The 20,434-nt window shown below is 39.2% G+C and overlaps 1 protein-coding gene across 1 annotated transcript in view; it reads right to left on the reverse strand.

Moving 5' to 3' along the window:
* DISC1 (DISC1 scaffold protein) overlaps nucleotides 1-20,434 on the reverse strand; it is a 208,812-nt gene that overhangs the window by 44,180 nt on the left and 144,198 nt on the right. The window contains 1 exon segment of the mRNA XM_069800752.1: nucleotides 5,442-5,502. Within this exon segment, the coding sequence (XP_069656853.1) occupies nucleotides 5,442-5,502 (61 nt within the window).

Here is a 20,434-nt window from a genome sequence, read left to right on the forward strand (position 1 = left end):
AGCTTCTTCTGGGGTTTCTGCTGCCTCGGGGTTCAATTCTCCATGACAGGTCTGGCTCTCACATTCTGAGTGCGTGCAGAAGGATGAGCGATGGTCGCAAGATCTTTGGTTTCTCCTGATGTTTTATCTGTTCTCTGCCTCCTTCCCCCTCAAAGATGTATTCTCACTTGTGAGATGCTCCTTCATTGAATATCGTATCTCTCATTAATTGCTCAGGCTATGGTTCCAGGCATAACTTTCATGTTAACATGCAATGCCACTCAGGAAATACTTGGGATGCCAAAAAACCCAGTTCTTAGGGCAAATGTCAAATCATTCACAGCATACAAAAAGGAAATCTTCAGATGACACACTCTTCTAACAATTCCACCACATTTACTCCATCTGCTTAAGAGTGCAAACTTTCACAGATTATCAGTTCCTAATAAGTTTCACAGGGGCAATGTATTCCAAATACGTTTCTATGGATATCTAGCAGATGGACACTTGAAAAATGAAAGCATTGTTATTTCATCCTGAATCTCATGAAGCTGATTTGCACCATTAATTTAATCTTAGTTTTCTTTGGTATAAAGAAATTAAAAAAAAGAAAAAGTATAGAAAGAAAGTTTGTGGGGGTTTTTGTTTGGTTGTTGTTGTTGTTTTTTTTAAATAAAATGGCTTATTTCCTTCTACTACTGCAAGAATAGCACAGCAGTGTCTCCAAAGGTAAGGCTGAGCTGAAAGAACCAAAGCCTTTTGCTGCATGTTTCAGTGATGTAACCAAATTCCTGTTTTTGCACAGCACTTCATAAGATAACTGTATTTACCGTGGAACATTTACTAGCTCCTGCAAGGGCAATGGTCTGAAAAATAATTTTATTATTTTTTCTAAATTTTACCTTGTTACACACATTTGTTTTCATTTCTCCAGCTATCAAATACAGTTCTCACACAGATCAATCTTTCTATGTACACACATTCTCACAACCCTCTGTGCAATGGAAGGAAAACAGACTGAAGCTAGGACAGAGATTTAATGAGATACAGGGTGCATGTAAAATGTGACAGACACCCAATTGCTCACATCACATAACTTTCACTGAGATACGTAAGAGCTAGCAAATAACTCAGAAGATGATGAGTTTTCATGCGGAAATACATATCAAAGGTTTCTTACCCATTTAAAAGGCGGGTGATTTTTTTTGGTATCTTCATAAACAAGTGAATATTTACAAATCCCAAGTCTAGACTTGAATTCCCACACCTAAGTACCTAAACAAACGTAACTTGGTACTCTCCATCTCCATTGATTGCAAAGATTTGTTTATTGGTATCCCACACGTTTTGCAAAATCTGTTCACTTTTAAGTACTGATTTAGGAGACAGCTTTTAAGCACAAAATCCCAACCCAAATCTTCTGCTCTTATGGCTTTATAGAGCACTCTTTCCTGGGCTTAATTCATGACCCTCAACCATTTACATGACTTAAGCTCACTTATGGCAGAACTTGGTGGTTCTTAAAGAGCTGGATTGGCGAAGCCTCCTTTAGTCATGGTAATGATATAAAGCCCCAGCAGAGCCTTCACTTGGAGTGGAAAGAAGTAAGATGAAGAAATACACTTTCTCTGGAAGAACAAGGGTTCCACAAGAAGATGCTCAGCTGACTTTCAATGACCTAGATCAGACAACTGTAGTAAACTTCTGTACGATCCCTCTTAAATGGCTCAAGCGATGAGCTGAAGTTATCTAAGCAAAACTTCTTGCACTTCAGATATTCATACAGACAGATGTCTTCACTGAACACAGTTTCAGTATCCTAACTCTGGCCACCTTTGCACATCTCCTGTTCACTAACAAAAGGTAAGCGATTTGCAAGGTCTACCATGGAAGCGATGGCAACGGTATTTACACTCTCAAAAGAGCAGCTAGTGATTTAATGTATGAACTGTAGGAGTGGCCTGATGTATATTGGTGACTGGAAAAGAGACAGCCTGCAGGATTATTAAACAAGCTATTTAGTTATTCTTTTCTTGAAGGATACTGTCCTCAACAACTGTGAATCCACTGCTCAGAATACCAGCTGTATTTTAAAAGGAAAAACCAATGTCAAGTAATCTGTATACTTAATGGGTGATTAGCCCTCTTTGGGGTGAAATTATTACATACTGAACATATTTCCTTTTTTGTCAGTGCATATTTTCCCTTTTTTTTCTGTAGGTGCAAGGCTATTAAAATAGTACTTAGTTCTTAATCGAACAGATTAACATTCTATTAAGCTACTTGAGAACAGATGCATTCTGTAGGCTGCAGTCAAAAGTACTGCATTTGTTTAAACTAACAAACAGAAAGACACTCCAGTGAATAAGTGAGGTTCTCCCCCCAAAAAAAAAGAACAAAACCAACCAAACAAAAAAATACAAGAGGAATATATTCCAAACATTTCTTAAGAAAATAAACAAAAGAGAAAAGGAGAAGGGGATTTTTTTTTTAACTGATGAAATTGTTTAATTTTAATCTTCGTTAAAGCTGTTTTGGTCTGAGTTTTCTTCATTAATTCTCTTCTATTATAAAAGTGGTCAAAAATTACATTTCTAATAGTTCTACCTTATTTTGAAGCTATATCTTAAATTGAAGGGGGTTGAATCTAGGCTGTTTCTATTTGAAACATTACCAAGCAAAATGATAATGTTTCATCTGGAGAAAAACTTTAGAAGGTTATTTGAATTCATGCTGCACAGACTTGATCCTCTATTGGTTTCAAAGGCATCCAAAAAAGCGCATCCATGAGCCAAATGCAAATTTTACCTCTGTCTACAATGCAAACTTAAAACAGTCTTTAAACTTTCCTCAGAGAGCCTTTCTTTAGGTTATGATATATAAGGAGTAATGTGAGCATCTATATGAAGACCCAAAAGAAGAGAAACAGTCTCTCAAGTTATTTCCTTCAGAGGGAAGAAAAAAAAAAGTCTCTTGGGCTCTTGCTTACTTTTTTAATTACTCAAGCTGTAAAGCAGGTGGAGTTAATTACTTGAAGACCAAAGAACCTTTAAAAACCAAGTATCTATAACTATATTAGCATACATACAAAAAGGATTTTAAAGATGTAGTATCTTAAGGACTTCTTTCTGGTAAAACCATTAGAGATTTTCTCTTCCCACCAATATTAAAAGAAATTCTTGGACCTTAATTACTTGGGATAAGCTATTTTTAGAATAATACCATTTGTACGTATTGCAAAAGTGTTACTATTTCAAGACTGAATCTTTGCCATCTGGGGGCTTGGCCAGCACTGTGGGGGAGGAGACTTTTGTTGGGTTTATTTGGTGAGTTTTAGGGGGGGTTGTTGTTGTTGGGGTATTCGGGGGGGGGGGGGGAATTGGTTGGTTGGTTTTGGGAGTTTGTTGGTGGGGGTTGTTTGGGGTTTTTGTTTGTTTTAATTCTTAAGGGCAGGAAGGGAAATTCTAGAAGCTTGGCAACACCACCACAGTCTGTGAGAGACAGAGGGGCTGATGGCAAGCTCTGAAGTGCACGTTAAATGCACCAGTACGGCTGCAGCGATATACTTGGACTGCATGAATTTGTGTCCTCAGCATAGGCTGGGAAGAACACTTACCTCAAGAGCAAAACTTTGAAGCCTGTAGCCTGGTTGCAATAGAGAAGCTAGACTGAAACAGGCCCAGGTCTATGTGGTACTGAGGAAGGCAATCCTTGCATACAAAAGCAACAAATTTATAATATAATATTCGATAACTCGTAAATCTGCTAAGGAAAATTTGAAATGGTCAACTACTATTCATAAAAAAATGCTTCTAAAATATAAAGCAGTGCCAAAAAGAGGGTTTAACTTTTAATCCCTCCCCTGGAATGATGCTTCCCACAGAATCAGGATGAATACCAGCAGTTCAGCATGGAAATTTCTCCCACAAATAGAAGGAAGAGGGGAAAAAAGCATACTGCAAGCTCATTAACAACACATATCAAGACACATAAAAATGTGTTGCAATTTAAGATACTGATGCAGAGAAGTCCAGGGAGACAACCCAAAAATTATACAAAAAGGCATAAATAAATTAAAACAAGCCGCAACTGCAAATTCTATCTGATAAATTCTCAGAAGGAGAAAAAAGTCTATAGAGATTTTCCAATTATTTAATTGTTAAAGAGAAATTTACTTCTTTCTGGGAGCCTGATATGTGAGTTAAATCCATACAGCCTAGAAGCATCAATACATGTTGTTATACTTTATATTTTATTTTTAATAAAGATTATGGTTTTCAAAAAGACAACCCACAGAAAGTTCTTAAGACTTGTCTTACACTTAGAGATTGGAGTATATGTAGTATAAATGTTATTAAGGGGGGGGGTTAGGCAGGACACAGACACACAGCTTGATCTTTGAGGCCTGTTTCCATCATTTTTCACTCAGCTCTTGAAATTATTTTTAAATTTAAGTTATGCAAATTAAAGGCTTCTGTATTCAAAAGTACGAGTGAGCAAATCTAAAGATCTAGAACCTTCTCCTTATCAATACAGCAAAAAATAAGGGCAACAAGTTCATTAATTATACCTGCTCAATAATAGAAAAGGAAGTGGCACTAATTTGGTGTGTTGCATTTTATTAAGACACAAACTCCAATTACTTCCTATGAAATCTTTTTCCAGTACAAATATACTTGTGCAAGGTAAAGTCCACTATAACAGAAGATTCCAATACAACAACGGAGCAACAATTACTAATCATATTTCAAGGAACAGCCTAAAACTTGAGGGTGATCTAGAGCCCCCTTCACAGAGCAAGAGAAGGAAATACAATGCTAGCATTTAGTTTAAAAAAAAAAAAAAAAAGACACAAAAAGAAGTATATTCTGCATTAGGATTCAGTTCTTAAAATATCTCCATTGTTGTCTTGGTTTCTATTTGCTTTCCACAACACCCCAAAATGGCATTCTTTTAAAACTGTTATATAAACAGTCATTACTTGTTAAAGATGCCTAGAATTCTGGTAAGGGATCCCCTGGCTCTGCTCAGAGTTGGGTTTTGCGTAGGAACAGAGGGGTGATTTTCAACCAGCTGTCACATCCCCAATACTTCAGGGCTTCTGGCTGTTCAAGATCTCACACCGCCACAGGCGGAGCGGGAACAACGCACACACCAACCGCACGCGTGCTCCCTTTTCTTTGACCATACCACCACTGCTCCAGAGCAGTCCTATACCCTAGAGAATGTAGCAATTAATTCTTTCTTTTACCTGCATCCATTGGCAGGCTGGTGGCAAAGCTGCTGAAAATAGCCGTGAACAGAAGTCTTAACAGTAACGCTTATAGGATTTCCAACTCTGAACTATTTTTTATATTATTCTAATGCAAGTTCCAAAACATTCCCTAACACTTTTGTGCACGTCAATCCTTCATTAACAGGCACTTTTAAGCTTTCAAAGGTTTCCATGATATCATCCTTACCTATGTAGTTTATCCTCCAGCATCTCCATGTACTTTTCAGCATTTTCTTTTACACTGGTCACTGCAAAATAAAATTCAAATTTAGGTAATAATATAACTGTACAGTTTTGTATTTTTTTTTTAAAACTCATCTCTTACCTACAGATTTTGCATGTATCAGGTAGAAACAAGAAATCCATTAATCTTTTCCACATTCACATTACAGTGTGGGTATCTTTTCCCTTTTCTTCTTGAAAGTCTATTGTATCTGTATTACATTAATATATCTAGTAATTAATGCATTAACCTCTTGCTTGTGCCAGAAAAACAGTGAGAGTAACAAAGGCACAGATTGTAGAGGTTTCCTCTTGACAAAAAAAAAAAAAAAAACCAAACCCAAACCCCCAAAAACCCCCAACCAAAATGAAACCCAAAATACAGCAAAAAAAACAAACACAGAAAACAAAAGAAAACCCACACAGCTAGGTCTTCCCCTTTATCTTCAGGAGAAGCAAGCAAGCCTAACTAAATCAGTCCACACATAAGAGTCTTTTAAAACATTATGAATCTTGTATCAAATGTCTTCTGATAGAACTGAAACACCACAAACTGAAAAGAATTACCACTCAAGATTGTTATGAGATTTGGGGTTGGGGGTTTTTTTGGTAGTTTGATATTTTGGGGGTTTTTGTTTGTTTTTAAACTTGGGACCTAGATATTGCCTGCATACGAGTCCCTAAAACTTGTTCACTCAGAAGAAACTCCAATAAACTACTTACCATAAGACACAATAATAAAGCCATTATTTTGGATGACCCCTGGTACTCCATCATGAGTATGAATGGGGGAAAAGGTAAATTCCCTCCAGGAAAATGAAGGTTTTTAGACAATAATAATTTTCACATTATGAGAACTCTTTTTTTCCCCTCCCTAACAGCTGCATGCCAACTCCAAGCCTAGTAGGACTGTTAATCAGTTGGTCATTTTTAAACTCTTAACTCATTGAACATCAATCAAACATATATTTTATAGGAAGATGCATTCTACAGAGCATCACTGTTTTTATGGGCAAAGCTTACTATGTGGATCAGGTACCCTGTGAATTTACCCATCCATCTTCCCCTATCTGCCCTACAATACAATGCCTCCAAGCACAGCTTACACATATCAAGTGCTTCACGTATTTCTCACCTTCCCCTGTTATTTTTTGTATTATTTTTTTTCCTTCACAAAGTAGAATGTAACACAGTAAAGCCTAATCTGAAAACTCAGCATTAACCAAATCAGCTGAACTGAAGTTGTGTTCACACACACATGTGCACACACAGGAGTTCACCAACTGAAACCACTTGGGTAATACCATTAGCAGCAAGCATCAGGGTCAATGAACATCGACTGTCTGCAGAAGGTGGTGTTCACCTGGTCATACAGCAGTCACACATCACTGAAGCAGTCTGCATCCCAATAGCAAATATAGGACACATTTTGCAAAGTTGATCTACTTTTCGGGTTTTTTTAATTTTTATTTTATAAGACTGTTTATAGGATTAGCAAAAAAACTCCCCAAAACCAAGAAAACAAACCACCCACCAAAAAAAAAGTCAAATCCAAACCAAAAAAAACCCAAACCCACCACAACCCTAGTACTCTGGAAAGCACCACAATTTTGTTCATAACATCTTTAATCCAGTCTCACTGTCAGAACAGGTTCCGCAACACAACATCTTGAGCCAGCAGGATTCTGGAAGATTATATTGTACATAGACAACTGCATTTGTTTATACGTTCACAGACCTATCTCGCCATTAGAAGAGTGCTGGTGAATGTTATGCAAAAGGTTATATAAGGATTTTTGCAATGGCACTGGAGATTAAATAAGTTTCCTTAGCTTGTAGCAGTTTTATAGCAACTACAGGGCTTAGGAGAAGTTCCCAGTTTCCTTACCATGCTTTTATTCCTACGCTTCCTGCGGAACTGCGGAGAGCGTGCAAGACTGCAAGTCTTCCTTTAATGACACACTACAGCCTTATATAAACTACCACCACTTTTTCCAGACTCCCTATCTGTCAATTCCCAACGCACTGACCTGAGGTTCAGCACACACTTTGATAGCAGATAGTTTAAAGGTGTATGGCTGCCGTACTTCCCCTTCTCTTGCCATTGTCATAACACCCTTCAACGTGAGCTGTTACAACTCAGGGGGGCTTATTCTTTCGGATAATGAAGTCAGCAGATATTATTAATTTTTGGAGAGGGATGAGAAGAGGTGGAGAATCTGTTTCACACTCACTTTGTTTCTAACCGATATAGTGACTTCTTATGTTACATGAAAGATAAACCTTGCTTTCAATTTCTCCTGCTGTGCTTGTCACTTTTTAATTGGGTATGATCTGATAGAGTAATTCGCACTTTCACAGTTCAGTCCTGCCCCTACATGCAATTTTACAATGCCCTTGAAGCACACAGCTTAATATATCAGCATTATTCAATGACAAAACGTAATGGACAAGAATACACCACTAGTCAAAAGTAGGTCAGTAAAAAGCTAACACTCATTTGGAAATCACCTCACATCACTAAACCCCACTCTCTCCTGTCAAATGTTTTAACTACATTAAAAGAAATGCAAACTTTGCTGCTGAAAAAGAAAGCTCCTCAGACTAGCTTTGTCTCCTTGCCTTCTTCTGCATGTAATTGAAAGAGCTGTGACCTGCAGATTTTGCTGGAAGGAAAACACCGCTTAGAAATCCAACAGAGGTTACTTCCCTCCTAACAAACTGCAAGCAGCACTGCAACAAACACAGAAATACTTTCAGCCTTTTAGATCACCCATTTGAAACAGAAGACAAGCAACAAATTAGCAGATTTTTTGTTCTAATTTAATGAACCTATTCACCATCACTTCAAAGAAAAAAATGCAAACAGGAAGCTGTGCGTGCCTTCAATCTAGCTAAGAAAGTACCAGATGACAGAGGAAAAAAAAAAGTAATAGTAATTTATGAGATTCTTTTTTGCATAAACATGCCAAATGGTTTATTTTTACATTTAAGTGAATGGGATTGCTTTTTTCATCAGTTCTCAGGGGATTTACATGCTTAGCTCATATTGGCCTTGAGGGGAGTTATTAAAATAAAGAAGTATAAATACTCACAGAAGATCAGACACCAGGGTATTTGCTAAGATTAAAAATAGACTTTTCTTGTGAAGCCTTAATTGAAGAAAAGTGATTCAGCATTTCTTTCGCTTATTTTATCATACATTTTTTTCCTCCCTACAGCAGCAGACAAAGTCCAGTCTTGGAATCAGTCCTGGTAAGGTGGAGCTGAGGGGCAGTGGTGAGCTCCTGTAGTGGCCTTTTAGTCATTACTGAGTGCAGATCTGCCATTTTAGAAGCTGCATAAATATCTCCCAATAATTAACCTACATAGTGTTCTTTTAAAATAACATCACATCTTGTTTCTCATCTGAAAGCAGCCCCGCTAGGGTAACGCTATTCCTATTACTTACAAATATTATTTGAGCCTGCACATGCAGGCGTATCGTCATTTTTATCCTTCAGCCTTGGTCCTCACAAATTGAGCTTACAAAGACCTATGGACCACGGCATACACTTTGGATTCTATGATCAATATTTTCAAAAATTTTCTAAAACTGAGTATCTGACTGGAGACACCTTGAACCCGGTGTCCACTTGTAAGCTCCAGATGCAGATGCTTGGCACCTCAGAAGAATAAGTCTTTAAAATTTAATTAGGTGCCTCAAAAAATTGGTAGCCAATATCACAGCAGTTTTTAAGTGCTAGCCTATAGGTCTGTAGCTCTCTACCAGACAACTGATCCACACCTTGAGTCTCAGAAATACAAAGTCCAAAGCTAATTTTTTGCCTTCCATTCTAAAAGGCTTTTTTTTTTTTCCCTGGGTTGGTTTTTTTTTTGGTTTGGTTTGTTGGGGTTTTTTTTTGGGGGGGGGGCAGTGTGCAGGGAGAGTGGGGGTGAATAGTGACACACATTTTTACACCAGATTAAAGGTTGGAACAGCCACAATGGCTGCTAGCAGATCTAGACCCAGCATGAAAAGAACTGCCAGACATTACCTGCCTGCACGAAAAACCTGAAGCCTACACAATTAGCCTTTCCAATCCACAAGCATTACATTCCTTCTCAAATACTTTATTCATCAGGTAGAGCAAAACTCCCACTAGCTTCAATGAGATTTTTGCCCAACTTAAGGATCTAGGATGAGATCTGGCTCTTAAGAAAGATATAAAAATAGAAGTAACTGCATGGACATGCATTGATCCACCTGGGGTAAACTCTGCGGGCAGAATTCAGTGTGAACAAGGTTGACAGGTTGCTTGTCTTGTCACTATTCTATTTTTTAAATGTAGAAATTATTATTAATGCAATGAGAAAAGCAAAAGCAGAACATGATTAGTTGAAAATATCTGATCTTTTCTGTTGTGGAAGATGTGCTGCATTAATGTGTGAAGTTGGGGTCTGAAAAAAATGCAGAATGGCTTCAATATATTTAAAGGTTAACTTGAAAAGCCAGTCAAACTTCAGAGATGACATCTCAGCTGCTCAGCTACATGTCAGGATGATGTATCAAGCCCCAGTTACAAGATATTGGATTACAGAACGGTAAGGAATTTTGCATCTTGCAGACAGACAGGGGAAAATCCCAAAGAACAAGCTCTGCGTAAAGAACAGCAGCCTCTCTCCAGTGCGTTATTCCCAGTGAACTCAAGTAGAAAGAACAGAAAAGGCCAGCATTAAAGAGAGGAAAACAGGTGCCTTGATGAAGACATGCAAATCCTCCGAAAAAGCTAACATTCTGGGTTAAGTCAATCAACCAAATTCTATGCTGGTTCACTGACTGTCTTCCAGTAACCAAGTAAATACTGAGATACGTAGTTACTCCTACCTGTTTCTTCCAGCAGTTGTGGTTTGTTCTAAGGAATGTGCTAATCCTCTAAATATCATTGCAGAACAGCACAAAATTAGTCTGAGGAAATTACTGCCACCAGCAATAAGGTGGCCAAAATTTAGGAGACGTCTAAATGTATTGGCTAGTCTGTGACTAGGAAGACTACATAAAGGTGAACTGGCAAGACAGAAATTGGTACTGAACATCTATGACACTAAAGCCACACATTGAAAGACATAACCCAATCTTACTCAATGGAGCTGAAGATACTATCTCTGCCTGATTAGAGATGATTCCGTAACTCAGCCACAAGGTTTTTTCCTCCTTCTGAAAACAGCTGGCCTGGAGAATAGGATAGTGTCCCACCACACAAACGAAAGCTGTGCTCTGCGGTGACATATGCCACCAGCGGGTAGTTCAAGCACAGCAGTTCTGCTGGGACTGAGTTGTGTGAACGCAGCAGGGCTGCACTACGCAGGGCTGCTGGACAGCCTCAATCCCTCTGGATGGAAGAGAACCTGCAGCGACTGCTGGGTGATTTGGTAACGTTGATTTTATAATCCCATCCCACAAGAGGACAGGGGCCTTTCGAGGGTCTATTGTCAAATGCCATTGCACTGCTTTCACAGCTCTCAGATGGATACAGTATGTTGCATCTTGTCCATATGAAGATTTCCACCATCAGCTTCCATCGCACCTCCAGCACTAGACGGTCAACTGCTTTGATACTGTAGGGCAACCCTTCTGATATATAGAAACAAACAATTAAAGGTTCTAGCTTGAGCACTGCCACCTTAAAATACTTTGCTCACTCTTACATTTAAAAATCTTATCGTATACTGCCACTTCATACCCTCAACCTTTGTAAAAATATGGGAAGCAATAAACATATATGAAGAGCAATAAAGAAATACAAAATTGGCAGAACATAGGACAGCATAGCATTTTCCCACTTATGCTGCACTGAAACAGGAAAAGAGAAAAAGCAGAGAGCGAACAACTCACCTTCCTCAGGAAGTTCCCTTTGGGGTTGTTGATGCAGAAGGTCTACTGTTAGCTTTCAAACCTGTGGGTACATCCTGAACAGGAGGAAGCATACAGACTAACCTCTAGACATGCTGGGAGCGGGTGGGTACTGCAACACCCAAGACAACCAGCTTCCTCTCCTTAGGAGAGACCCAGAAGACAAAGAACCAGCTCATTTGGCAAGATGGCACTGTTTTACACATAGCAGAAGCAGGCAAAGAACGTGCTCCATCTGCTTGTGTCTCTGCCTACAAGGCTCTCAACATATTTACAGCTGGCTTAATTTGTAGGCCTTGATACAACAATGAATTTGAGCCTGCAATGAGTCAAGTGATACCTTGCCTTTGATGTAAAAAATTACAGCTAAACATCTATAGTATACAGAAAATAGCTATTTTAACAGAGAAGCCACATCCTGCCCTCAAGTTAGATGTCAGGGCAGATACAAGGTCTTGAAAATCCCAGCATGAACAGAAGTTTGACAAAGAAATAAAAACCAGAAAACTGGATCTTATAAAGAGAAATTCTAGGAGGTACCAGCAGCTCTGCCTATAACAACTTACAATTCTGTCTCTCTAGGCATGGCATAAAAGCTTTGCAGAGCAGAAAAGGAGGCAAGGAGGGGGGAACCACCCTGCCTAAAAAGGTACATTTGAAAACCAGACATTCCCAGAATTTATCTCCTGAACCTTCTTCATTGTACGTGGTACTTTTCATCCAAAGAGACAGGTGTCCCTTCAAGTTCTGTGATGATTAAATTGCCTAAATTGAAGAGAATTACCATACTTTCACAGGGCTTCTAAGCTTCTTTCAGATTTCTGTAAAATCTGGCAAGCCTGACACACAGTGGTTCCTCCTGTTCTACATGCGGGAGACAGCAGGGGGAAGGAGGCAAATTACTTTCTGAATACTTTCAGTAAATACTCTACCTTTTAAAAAAAATCAGCTGAAAATTTACAAATTGTTTTATTATGCAGTATCAAAGCAAGGGTACTGCTTCTAAATTAAAGGGGCGGTAGGCGAAATGTTGTCCCAGCAGCAACCAGAGCACTGAAGTTACATGACAACAGACCTGCCTTGATACTTTAAGAGGCTATATAAAGTGTAGGGAGGGTTATAAAGTGATTAGTGCAAGACCACCCACCTGTCCAGCCTCCAGGCCTTCCAACTTAAACTTCCCTCCTGTACATACCAACTCTGTACCAACTCTGTTCTAACCACAGACCAGGTGCAGACCCCCTATCACAGGCTTTGGTTACTTTTCCACAAAGGATTCAAAAGCTACAAATGTTTGGGGTACACCAAATGGAGCTTTAAATTGGCTGCAGACCTGGAGAAAACCATTCCTACTTCTTCACACGCTCGGTACTGGATGGCAACATTCTCACTGCAGGGAAATCTGAACTTAAACTCTCTTCCTGCTTTACACTGCTGAGATAAATAAGCCAACTTCCCCCAGAAAGATTTTCTTCATTACAGACAGGATTTACTTTATTTAAAATGAGTTATGATGTGGAACCACACACAATTTTTTAGCTCCAGAGTGACTGCCTAGCACCGCTTCTGGAGAGGTGCTGGAGATCCACACCGAGAACATCCTCCGGGGATGGAGGCTCCTGAATTTTCCTACAGGCAAGGCACAGGCTGAGTTTTACTCTCCCATCCCATCACACGGATGGGACCCTCCTGTTTTGCTAGCTTCTCTGCAGCCACCCAAGTCACTGTTTGTGTAGAACATTGCACAATAATTTATCAATGTACCTTAGCATTGAAAGCATCATATCCTTTCCAAAAACCATGAAGAAAGTTTCCTTTCACTTTCCATTCCTATTTCCCTTCCATTGTTCACCGAGCAACTGGGGAGAAATGAAGGGGAAGGTGGAGGGAGAGAGAGCAAGCTGCTTACATTTTCTTCACATTTCCTCTTACCTGGTTTGCTCCTCTGCCTGTTCACAACCTATTACTTCAATCCTCTGCTGACCATCTGTTCAGCACCCCCACCCCCCAAAAAAAAACATTTTCTTTTTTCTCATTTCTCCCCTCAAAGCAAAGCCTGAACATCAAGGAGAGCCATGTGTCCAGCTTGCCTTCTGTGGATTGTCAGCAGTCACAAGAGATCATCTGGAAACCATTACGCAAGCTAACAAGGCAACCAGACTCGACATGTGCATAGGCACCAAAAGAGTTCAAACTTGTTATTCGAATTGCCACAAGTTTTTCCTGAAAGTAAGATTTATTTTAACACTGTTAGATAAAACAAAAAGACCCAGAATGAGCCATTTATATAGCTATCCAAGCCAAACAACAGAGAACAATCAGGCTTTATGCAGGGACTAAGCTCCTTGACAATAACTGACAACACCTAATGCCTATATTGCGAAAAGGAGGAACAGTTCAAACTTTTTTTTTGTCTGAGCAGACAAACTATAAGACAAGTGAAATCGCGTTTCAGTTTTTGGCTTAACAAGATACCTTATGGCTAATAGGGATGGTCCATAGACCATCAGACATATGTCACAGCCATTCAGCAACATCAAGGCTTCTAAAATATACAGTAGCTGGTTTAAGTTCTCCCACATTGGCTGTTCTGCTGAACTTTCAATTACTCAGTATTAAACTGAGTGGCTTAGCCCCTGAATTGCAACCAAAAAATTATATTAAATGAGTAACCCACTTCGGCTTTTTAATTTAAGGTCACAAAGAAAAGACAGTCAAAGATTTCTCTGAATGACTCTAACCCCTTCAGAATTTTTTTTCCAAAAGGACTCTGCAAAATTTCACACTAGTCTTAATATTGCTAATTATCTTTTCTCCAGCTCAACATGTTGGCTAGTCAGGCTACACAAATTAGCAAGAACCCAGGCACTTACAGAAAGTCAGCCCTCAGCCAGATGATAAAATATATTTTGTACTTCAACAAACACAATTATTTAATGCAGAAGATATTTGTGCTCAAAACTTCTTTATGGAACAAAACCACAGCACTGCAGCACAGCCAAAAAAAAAAGGAATTTGCTCCCAAACGCGGCCATAGAATCTGGCTACTAAAAGAGATGAAAGGGAGAGCAGAGTACAAGCATAAGAGCTTTGAAAAGCAACAACAACAACAAAAAAAGTGTTAAAAAAGGCCAATGTTACCACTGTCAAAGGAAAATGACAAACACTTCTCTTCCCTCCAGTAGAACAAATGGCTGCTAAGACATCAGTCCTTCAGATTATTTAAAAAAAAAAAGCAAAGCAGAGCTCAAAGGTATATACTGAAGGTTAGAAGTAATCAAATTGCAATAGCAACGAGAAAGAGGAATATTCAGCACTGCAAGCTATTTTTTAACAACCTTGAAATGACATCAAATAAAGCAGCGACTTCCTGTACCAATGCTTACAAATGATAACTGCAAATAGCACTAACTTGCGTTTTTTGCACTGCTGCTCTCTCCAAGGATCTAGAACAGGTCTTCAAACTACAGAGAAGCAGCAATTTCTTTTTTTGAAAAATAGCTGACAATGAGCAGCGATACAGAGAAGCAAAGTGTCCCACATCGTCTGATACACTGCTGTTTTCAGAAACCCTTTGTAAACTACTTGGCTGCTGTTGGCTATACCAGGCAGCTTTTCTGCAATGCAATTACAGGGCTTCTAAACGAGAAAAAATGTGAAGCTGCCCAGCAGAGAGTCTGAGCAGAGCCTGTTCTGTAGCCATTCCAGGCACAAGGAGTAAAGCAGACAGCCTTAATATATCGCTTTCCTTGATCCCTAATAATCTTTGCCCTGGCCACTGCCTCCTCCTCCTCCTCCTGGCATTATGCAACCTGCACACAACTGCTCATAAGTTTCATTAAACCCATGAGTAGTATTTGGTTATATCGGACATATCAATGTAAAAGTGATGCTTCTGACAATAAACATGCAGTGACGCCTTAAAAGCCTCTCCGTTACTAACATACAAAGCTGGAGCAGAGATTTACAAAATGTAATTGGGAAAATTACAGCAGCTGAGCAAAACAGATGTAGCTCCAAGAATGTATGTGCACTAAGTGCTCACACTAATCCTGAGCACCCAAAAGGGCAGTCACAGACACAAGTGCACACTGTTGAGTGGGCAGATATTTTCTGAACCACTTTCAAGGTAGGACCATTAATTTAATTGGCTGACTTAAAAATACTGCTTATACTATAAAATCTTTGTTAGCTTTCTTATTAAGTTTCTAGTGCAAAACTCTACTACGCTAAAGCTCTTGAAAGCGACAGCTTTAATCTCTCTAAGTTAAGGTGGTCCCAATGAAGGCATAAGATTTCCCACAAGATGATAAAGTACATTTTATAAATGAGTTGCACACACCACTTTCAACTGCACAATAATCAAGGGATTCCAATGACATTCCAATGGAAAACAAAACCTACTACGGTGCAGATTACCGTGTGATTTCCACCTATGCTACTCTATATTTCATATCTCTTTTTCCTTGATACTCTCTTCTGTCACCAGAGCCAGACATAAATCTGCATCTTCCCCTTATCTGGGTAAAATATTTGAGCTCCCTGTAACCTTTTTTTGGCAAAAAGAGACTTAATTCATACTTTGCTTAGAGAGATGATGAAAAAAGCAGTCTTATTACTAGTTCAAAATCTCTTTCTAGATTGAAGCAGTTTCAGCATCAATAGAAAAATCTTTTATTTGAATTAAACCCTAAGACCTCTGTTTGAGTAACGTCCATAAAAGAAGGGAATTAAAGACCTTGCCCTTCGCCTGAAGTCTCAGCATTGCTACATTGTAAGTAGGATGAGTGGATCCATTCTTCAAAGCAGCACAATGCTTTAATGCAGTGGCTTTTTTTTTTTTTTCCCTCTCCCCACTGGAAATAACCATTTCTGGTGGAGCTGACACTTTTTCTTGACTTTTGACTATGATTTTCTTTTTTGTACATTTTGTTTGCCATATTACCCTAGCTGTCTCCCTCCCTGACTCTTAAGTCTACATTGTGTGTGTCTCATTTTCTCCTCCATTCTTCTTTTTTCTTCCCACTCCTCTGCCTTTCAAATTCCTCTTTTTCAGTTCTTGTCAGCTTTGCTCTTTCACTTAAACTGTAAATCATTCATTACCACAGGGAATTTTACTTCTAGTTTTGTTCTCCATACCAAACTTGCAGTGCTTAAGTTACTGCCAGAAAAGAAAGCTTTTAGCACAATCTAATAAGGAGTCCCAAGTTGGTAGTTTGTGGAAACTTTACCGGTCATTCTGGTGATGTTGAAATAACTTCCCAATGGCTGGTGTAGACTCTTTCTACAGTAGCTTAATTTAACATTTTCTAATAGCAAATGTTCTTTAGGTATGAATTCACATGCTTATTTGATCTAGTCTTCACGACCCAAATTATTTTTCAAGTGGCACCTGGAAAGTTTTAATCTCTTACGTTTTGAAGACATGAGCTAGAAGGCCAACTCTGGTAAAAGTCAAGGTCCAGATCTTCAGGACATCCCCAAACCCACAGCAACAGCACCAACAGCATTAAAAGGCTGCTCCAAAATGTACAAAATTAGGATTTTATGCCTCCTCTCTCAACCTTCTCTTCTCACTAAGGTGCAAGAGCAGCAACAACTCTTACTTCTTTGGCCACTCTCAGGAGAAACTAATCAGCTCTTCAGACAACATCCACCCATTTCTCATCACTCCTTCATGGAAAAGGTGGCCAGGTAGATGGAATTGTCTGCAAGCCACCAGCTGGACCACACCAAATTTGGGCTGTGATGCCTAGGGAATGAAATTTTCCACCAGTCCCACAGCCTGAACATAGAGAGGATGACTTGGGTTTCCTGCTCAGATATCCAGTCTAATTATCAGGCAGTTAACAGTATAAGAGAGACAGGCTGCCCAGGAACAGACTGGAGTAGTGCCAGAAAGAGAAGTGGATGGAGTTAGAGAGGGGGAAAAAAAAAAAGTCATAATGAAGAGCAGGTTGGAAAGTGCTGCTGGAAGAACTAGGCCCAAGGGGGACTCCGTTGGTGTGAGCTGGTCTGCAGCTGATGAGCACCTTACAGCCCACTTTGTTTAAGTTTGAATAGAGCCAAGCGCTACAGAGCACCAGATTGGACAATATTTTTTTAATTGAGCTGCTGCCTCTTTGCTTGGCTGATTGACTGATATGTCAGTTAACAGAGCGGTTTGCCTGTCTTCCCCTTGCCTCCCCCCGTCAATTTAATTTTCAAGGTTGGGCCAAAATCCCCACAGTCTAATAGAAGTGGACTTGTACCAGCCTGTATGTTTATGCAAAGTTGAGGAATATTCAACAGTTTTCTGAACTTCAAGGTCTCCCATAGATTTTGCTGCTCACACCAGGTCAAGCTGTAGAAATGAGAAATGCTCACACAGCAATGGTTCCACAGTGTTGGATTGCAAGAGGCATTTTCAAAGTGCTGTTTGTGCATTTCAGCCGTGAAACTTCCAGTGGTATCAGTAGGAGTCACACAGCTAAATCCCCAAGCAACGCTTTTGGAAGATGACTTCTATGTAAAGGAGGATTAGAAGAAAATACTTCTTACACCATTTTCCATGTAACATTATCAGTCTTAAATTCAGAGAAATATGGAATCATTTGGGGGAAATACATGATTCACTGGGTATCAATTTTTCCATCCAATTAGGTTGGGCAGCTATGCTGAGTGTTTAACATATACCCATGCTTCCCCCTCCCTTTCCACAGAGTGTCTATATTAAACACAAGTTAAGACTTCTGGGTTTTCAACTTTGTTGATTTTACATTCCTTCTGGGATTTAAAGTACTATTTTGTTTAATTATTTTTCCTCTACTCATCCACAGTATTGAATGACAGTAATAATGAGCTCAGAATCATCGTACAAATCCCAGTAGGAACCATTCATAGTTTGCTAATAGGACATTATATTTGCATTACCAAGTTCAGTTCAAAGCACGTTGTGTAAATTAGCTCTGAGGGTTACTACCACGAATCTAAAACCAGAACATCAGGTCAATTAGCACAGCTCTAAAGCACATTAGTTTGGGTGAAAACATAAGGGGTATGATTAGAATTCTAGGAAATCCTCTCCCTCCTTGGGCTAAGTGCCTCTCAAAAGAAGTCTGGTTTCACTTCTGGGAGAAACCAGAATGCCTCAGCTCACAGCAGTGTGCTCTGATGCCAATGATCCCGATACCCGATAAGCAATACTGGCCTGTTCTAAAGAAGGGGCAAAAATAACTTGTGGGAGGTGTGGAAATTCTCAAAACCCCATAGAGACCCTTTCTTCCCCATCCAAATTAAAAGAACAGGTGAGTATGAGGAAGACTTGGGAGGATCCGGGAATTTAACACAGAATATATTGCTTACATGAAAATGCAGCTAACACAGAAAAGCTATTTAGTTTCTACCACAGAGATAAACCTAGCACCACCAAGCCCACAGCCACAGACCAAAAAGTCACAGTTTAATAACGATGAGAGGAGGCCCACAACAAATTAAGGCAGGGAGTTCCCAGTAACAAGTACTGTAGGACTACTTACTTTTTGGGCAAACAGCATACATATATATATACATACACACAGAGCTATGGAAGTAGTTAATGAAGTTAATGAACTTCAGAGACCACATACAGCATCTTTGGATCAAACTGCTGGAACAGAACCATACAGAGATAACAGAAGGGGTATCCTAGTGAAGTTCTGCCTCAGGACTACAACTCTGATGAAGCCAAAAGATGTCACAGAAAAATAAAAGAGAGGGCCCAAGCATATTCTTTGGGTCAAGTCAGTTGATTGGTCTAAACCCTCTAGTCAATTCAGGTCAGTCTTATCAAGCCATCGAGTCAGCACAATACATGGGCTCTGCCCAGCCAAAGATGATCTTAAGATTCATTCCTTGGATCATTTTGTAGTTACCTTCTGAAATTTTAGCTAAACAACTGCCTTATAAAGCTGCTTATTCTGTAAATGCTAATCCATAATACATCACTATTCTCTGCAGAAACATACTTGAAATAACAGCTAGGTGACTTCAAAAATGATGTATTCTTAAACCAAATTATGGGATTTCAGATGACACAAAAGAAATCATTCAATGGACAGGTTTCATAGTCAACTGCATAAAAATGGTCATTCCTCATACACTAAGATAGATACAGCTGTGACACAGAGAAGGATTTCATCATTAATATTTATAATTCCTTTCTCTGTACCACATACACACCTGTTTGGCAACTGCCTAATGGATCTACAGGGGCTGAACTCACCAAAACTTCTGACAAGCCCTGGAAGAAATGACTGTGATCTGTGCAGATCCAGGTAGAAAGGTATTAAAAAAAAAAAAAAAAAAAAAAAGAGATACTGAAAAATGAATTTGGATGTTTGAGCCAAGCACCTCTGTGAAATGCTTCCAGGTCCATGAACGTGACCAGCTTAATAGCTGTAGCCTCCTGGTGGATGAAGTGGTGAGAATGAAAGGATTTGCCTGTATGAGACACTGGGCCTGCTTTCTGGGAAAAAGCAGCACACAGATACATAACAGATTCCACCCTACCTGCAACACAAACTGATGTGTGAAACAGAAAATAGGCTTTTAGTGAATTATAAATAGCTGGCAAGCACTTATGAATACGCAGCTGAGTGAAAAATGCTTTATATAGAAGACAGTAACACATGAAAGATCAGAAGCCATACGTAAATTGAAAGAAAATGAATGTATTGTCAGAATACAAACAAACAAAAGGCATATTTCAGAAAGTAAGCACTATAAGATGCTTAGTATTGCATGAAAACTCAGCAGCAAAAAACAGATGAGCTAGAGTGCCCACTGAAGTAAAAGCTATTTGGTATAATAAGTGCTTCTGAAACCAGGTAGAGTAACACAAATCAATAGACTGCTTATTGCATCTACCTATTTAGTAGCACAGGAAGGCTTAGATTAGCCTTAGAAGGATTAGATTTCAAACACAAATGAATTTGCAGAGGCTGGGAAGCAACATATTACTGCAAGATTCAATAGGATCTACCGTAAGAAAATTCTGTCTTTAAAGGATTATTCAGCTGAATTTGAAGTCTCCAAATTTTTTGAAA

Source organism: Haliaeetus albicilla, chromosome 13, assembly GCF_947461875.1.
Source record: "Haliaeetus albicilla chromosome 13, bHalAlb1.1, whole genome shotgun sequence".
Classification (NCBI taxonomy): Eukaryota; Metazoa; Chordata; class Aves; order Accipitriformes; family Accipitridae; genus Haliaeetus; species Haliaeetus albicilla.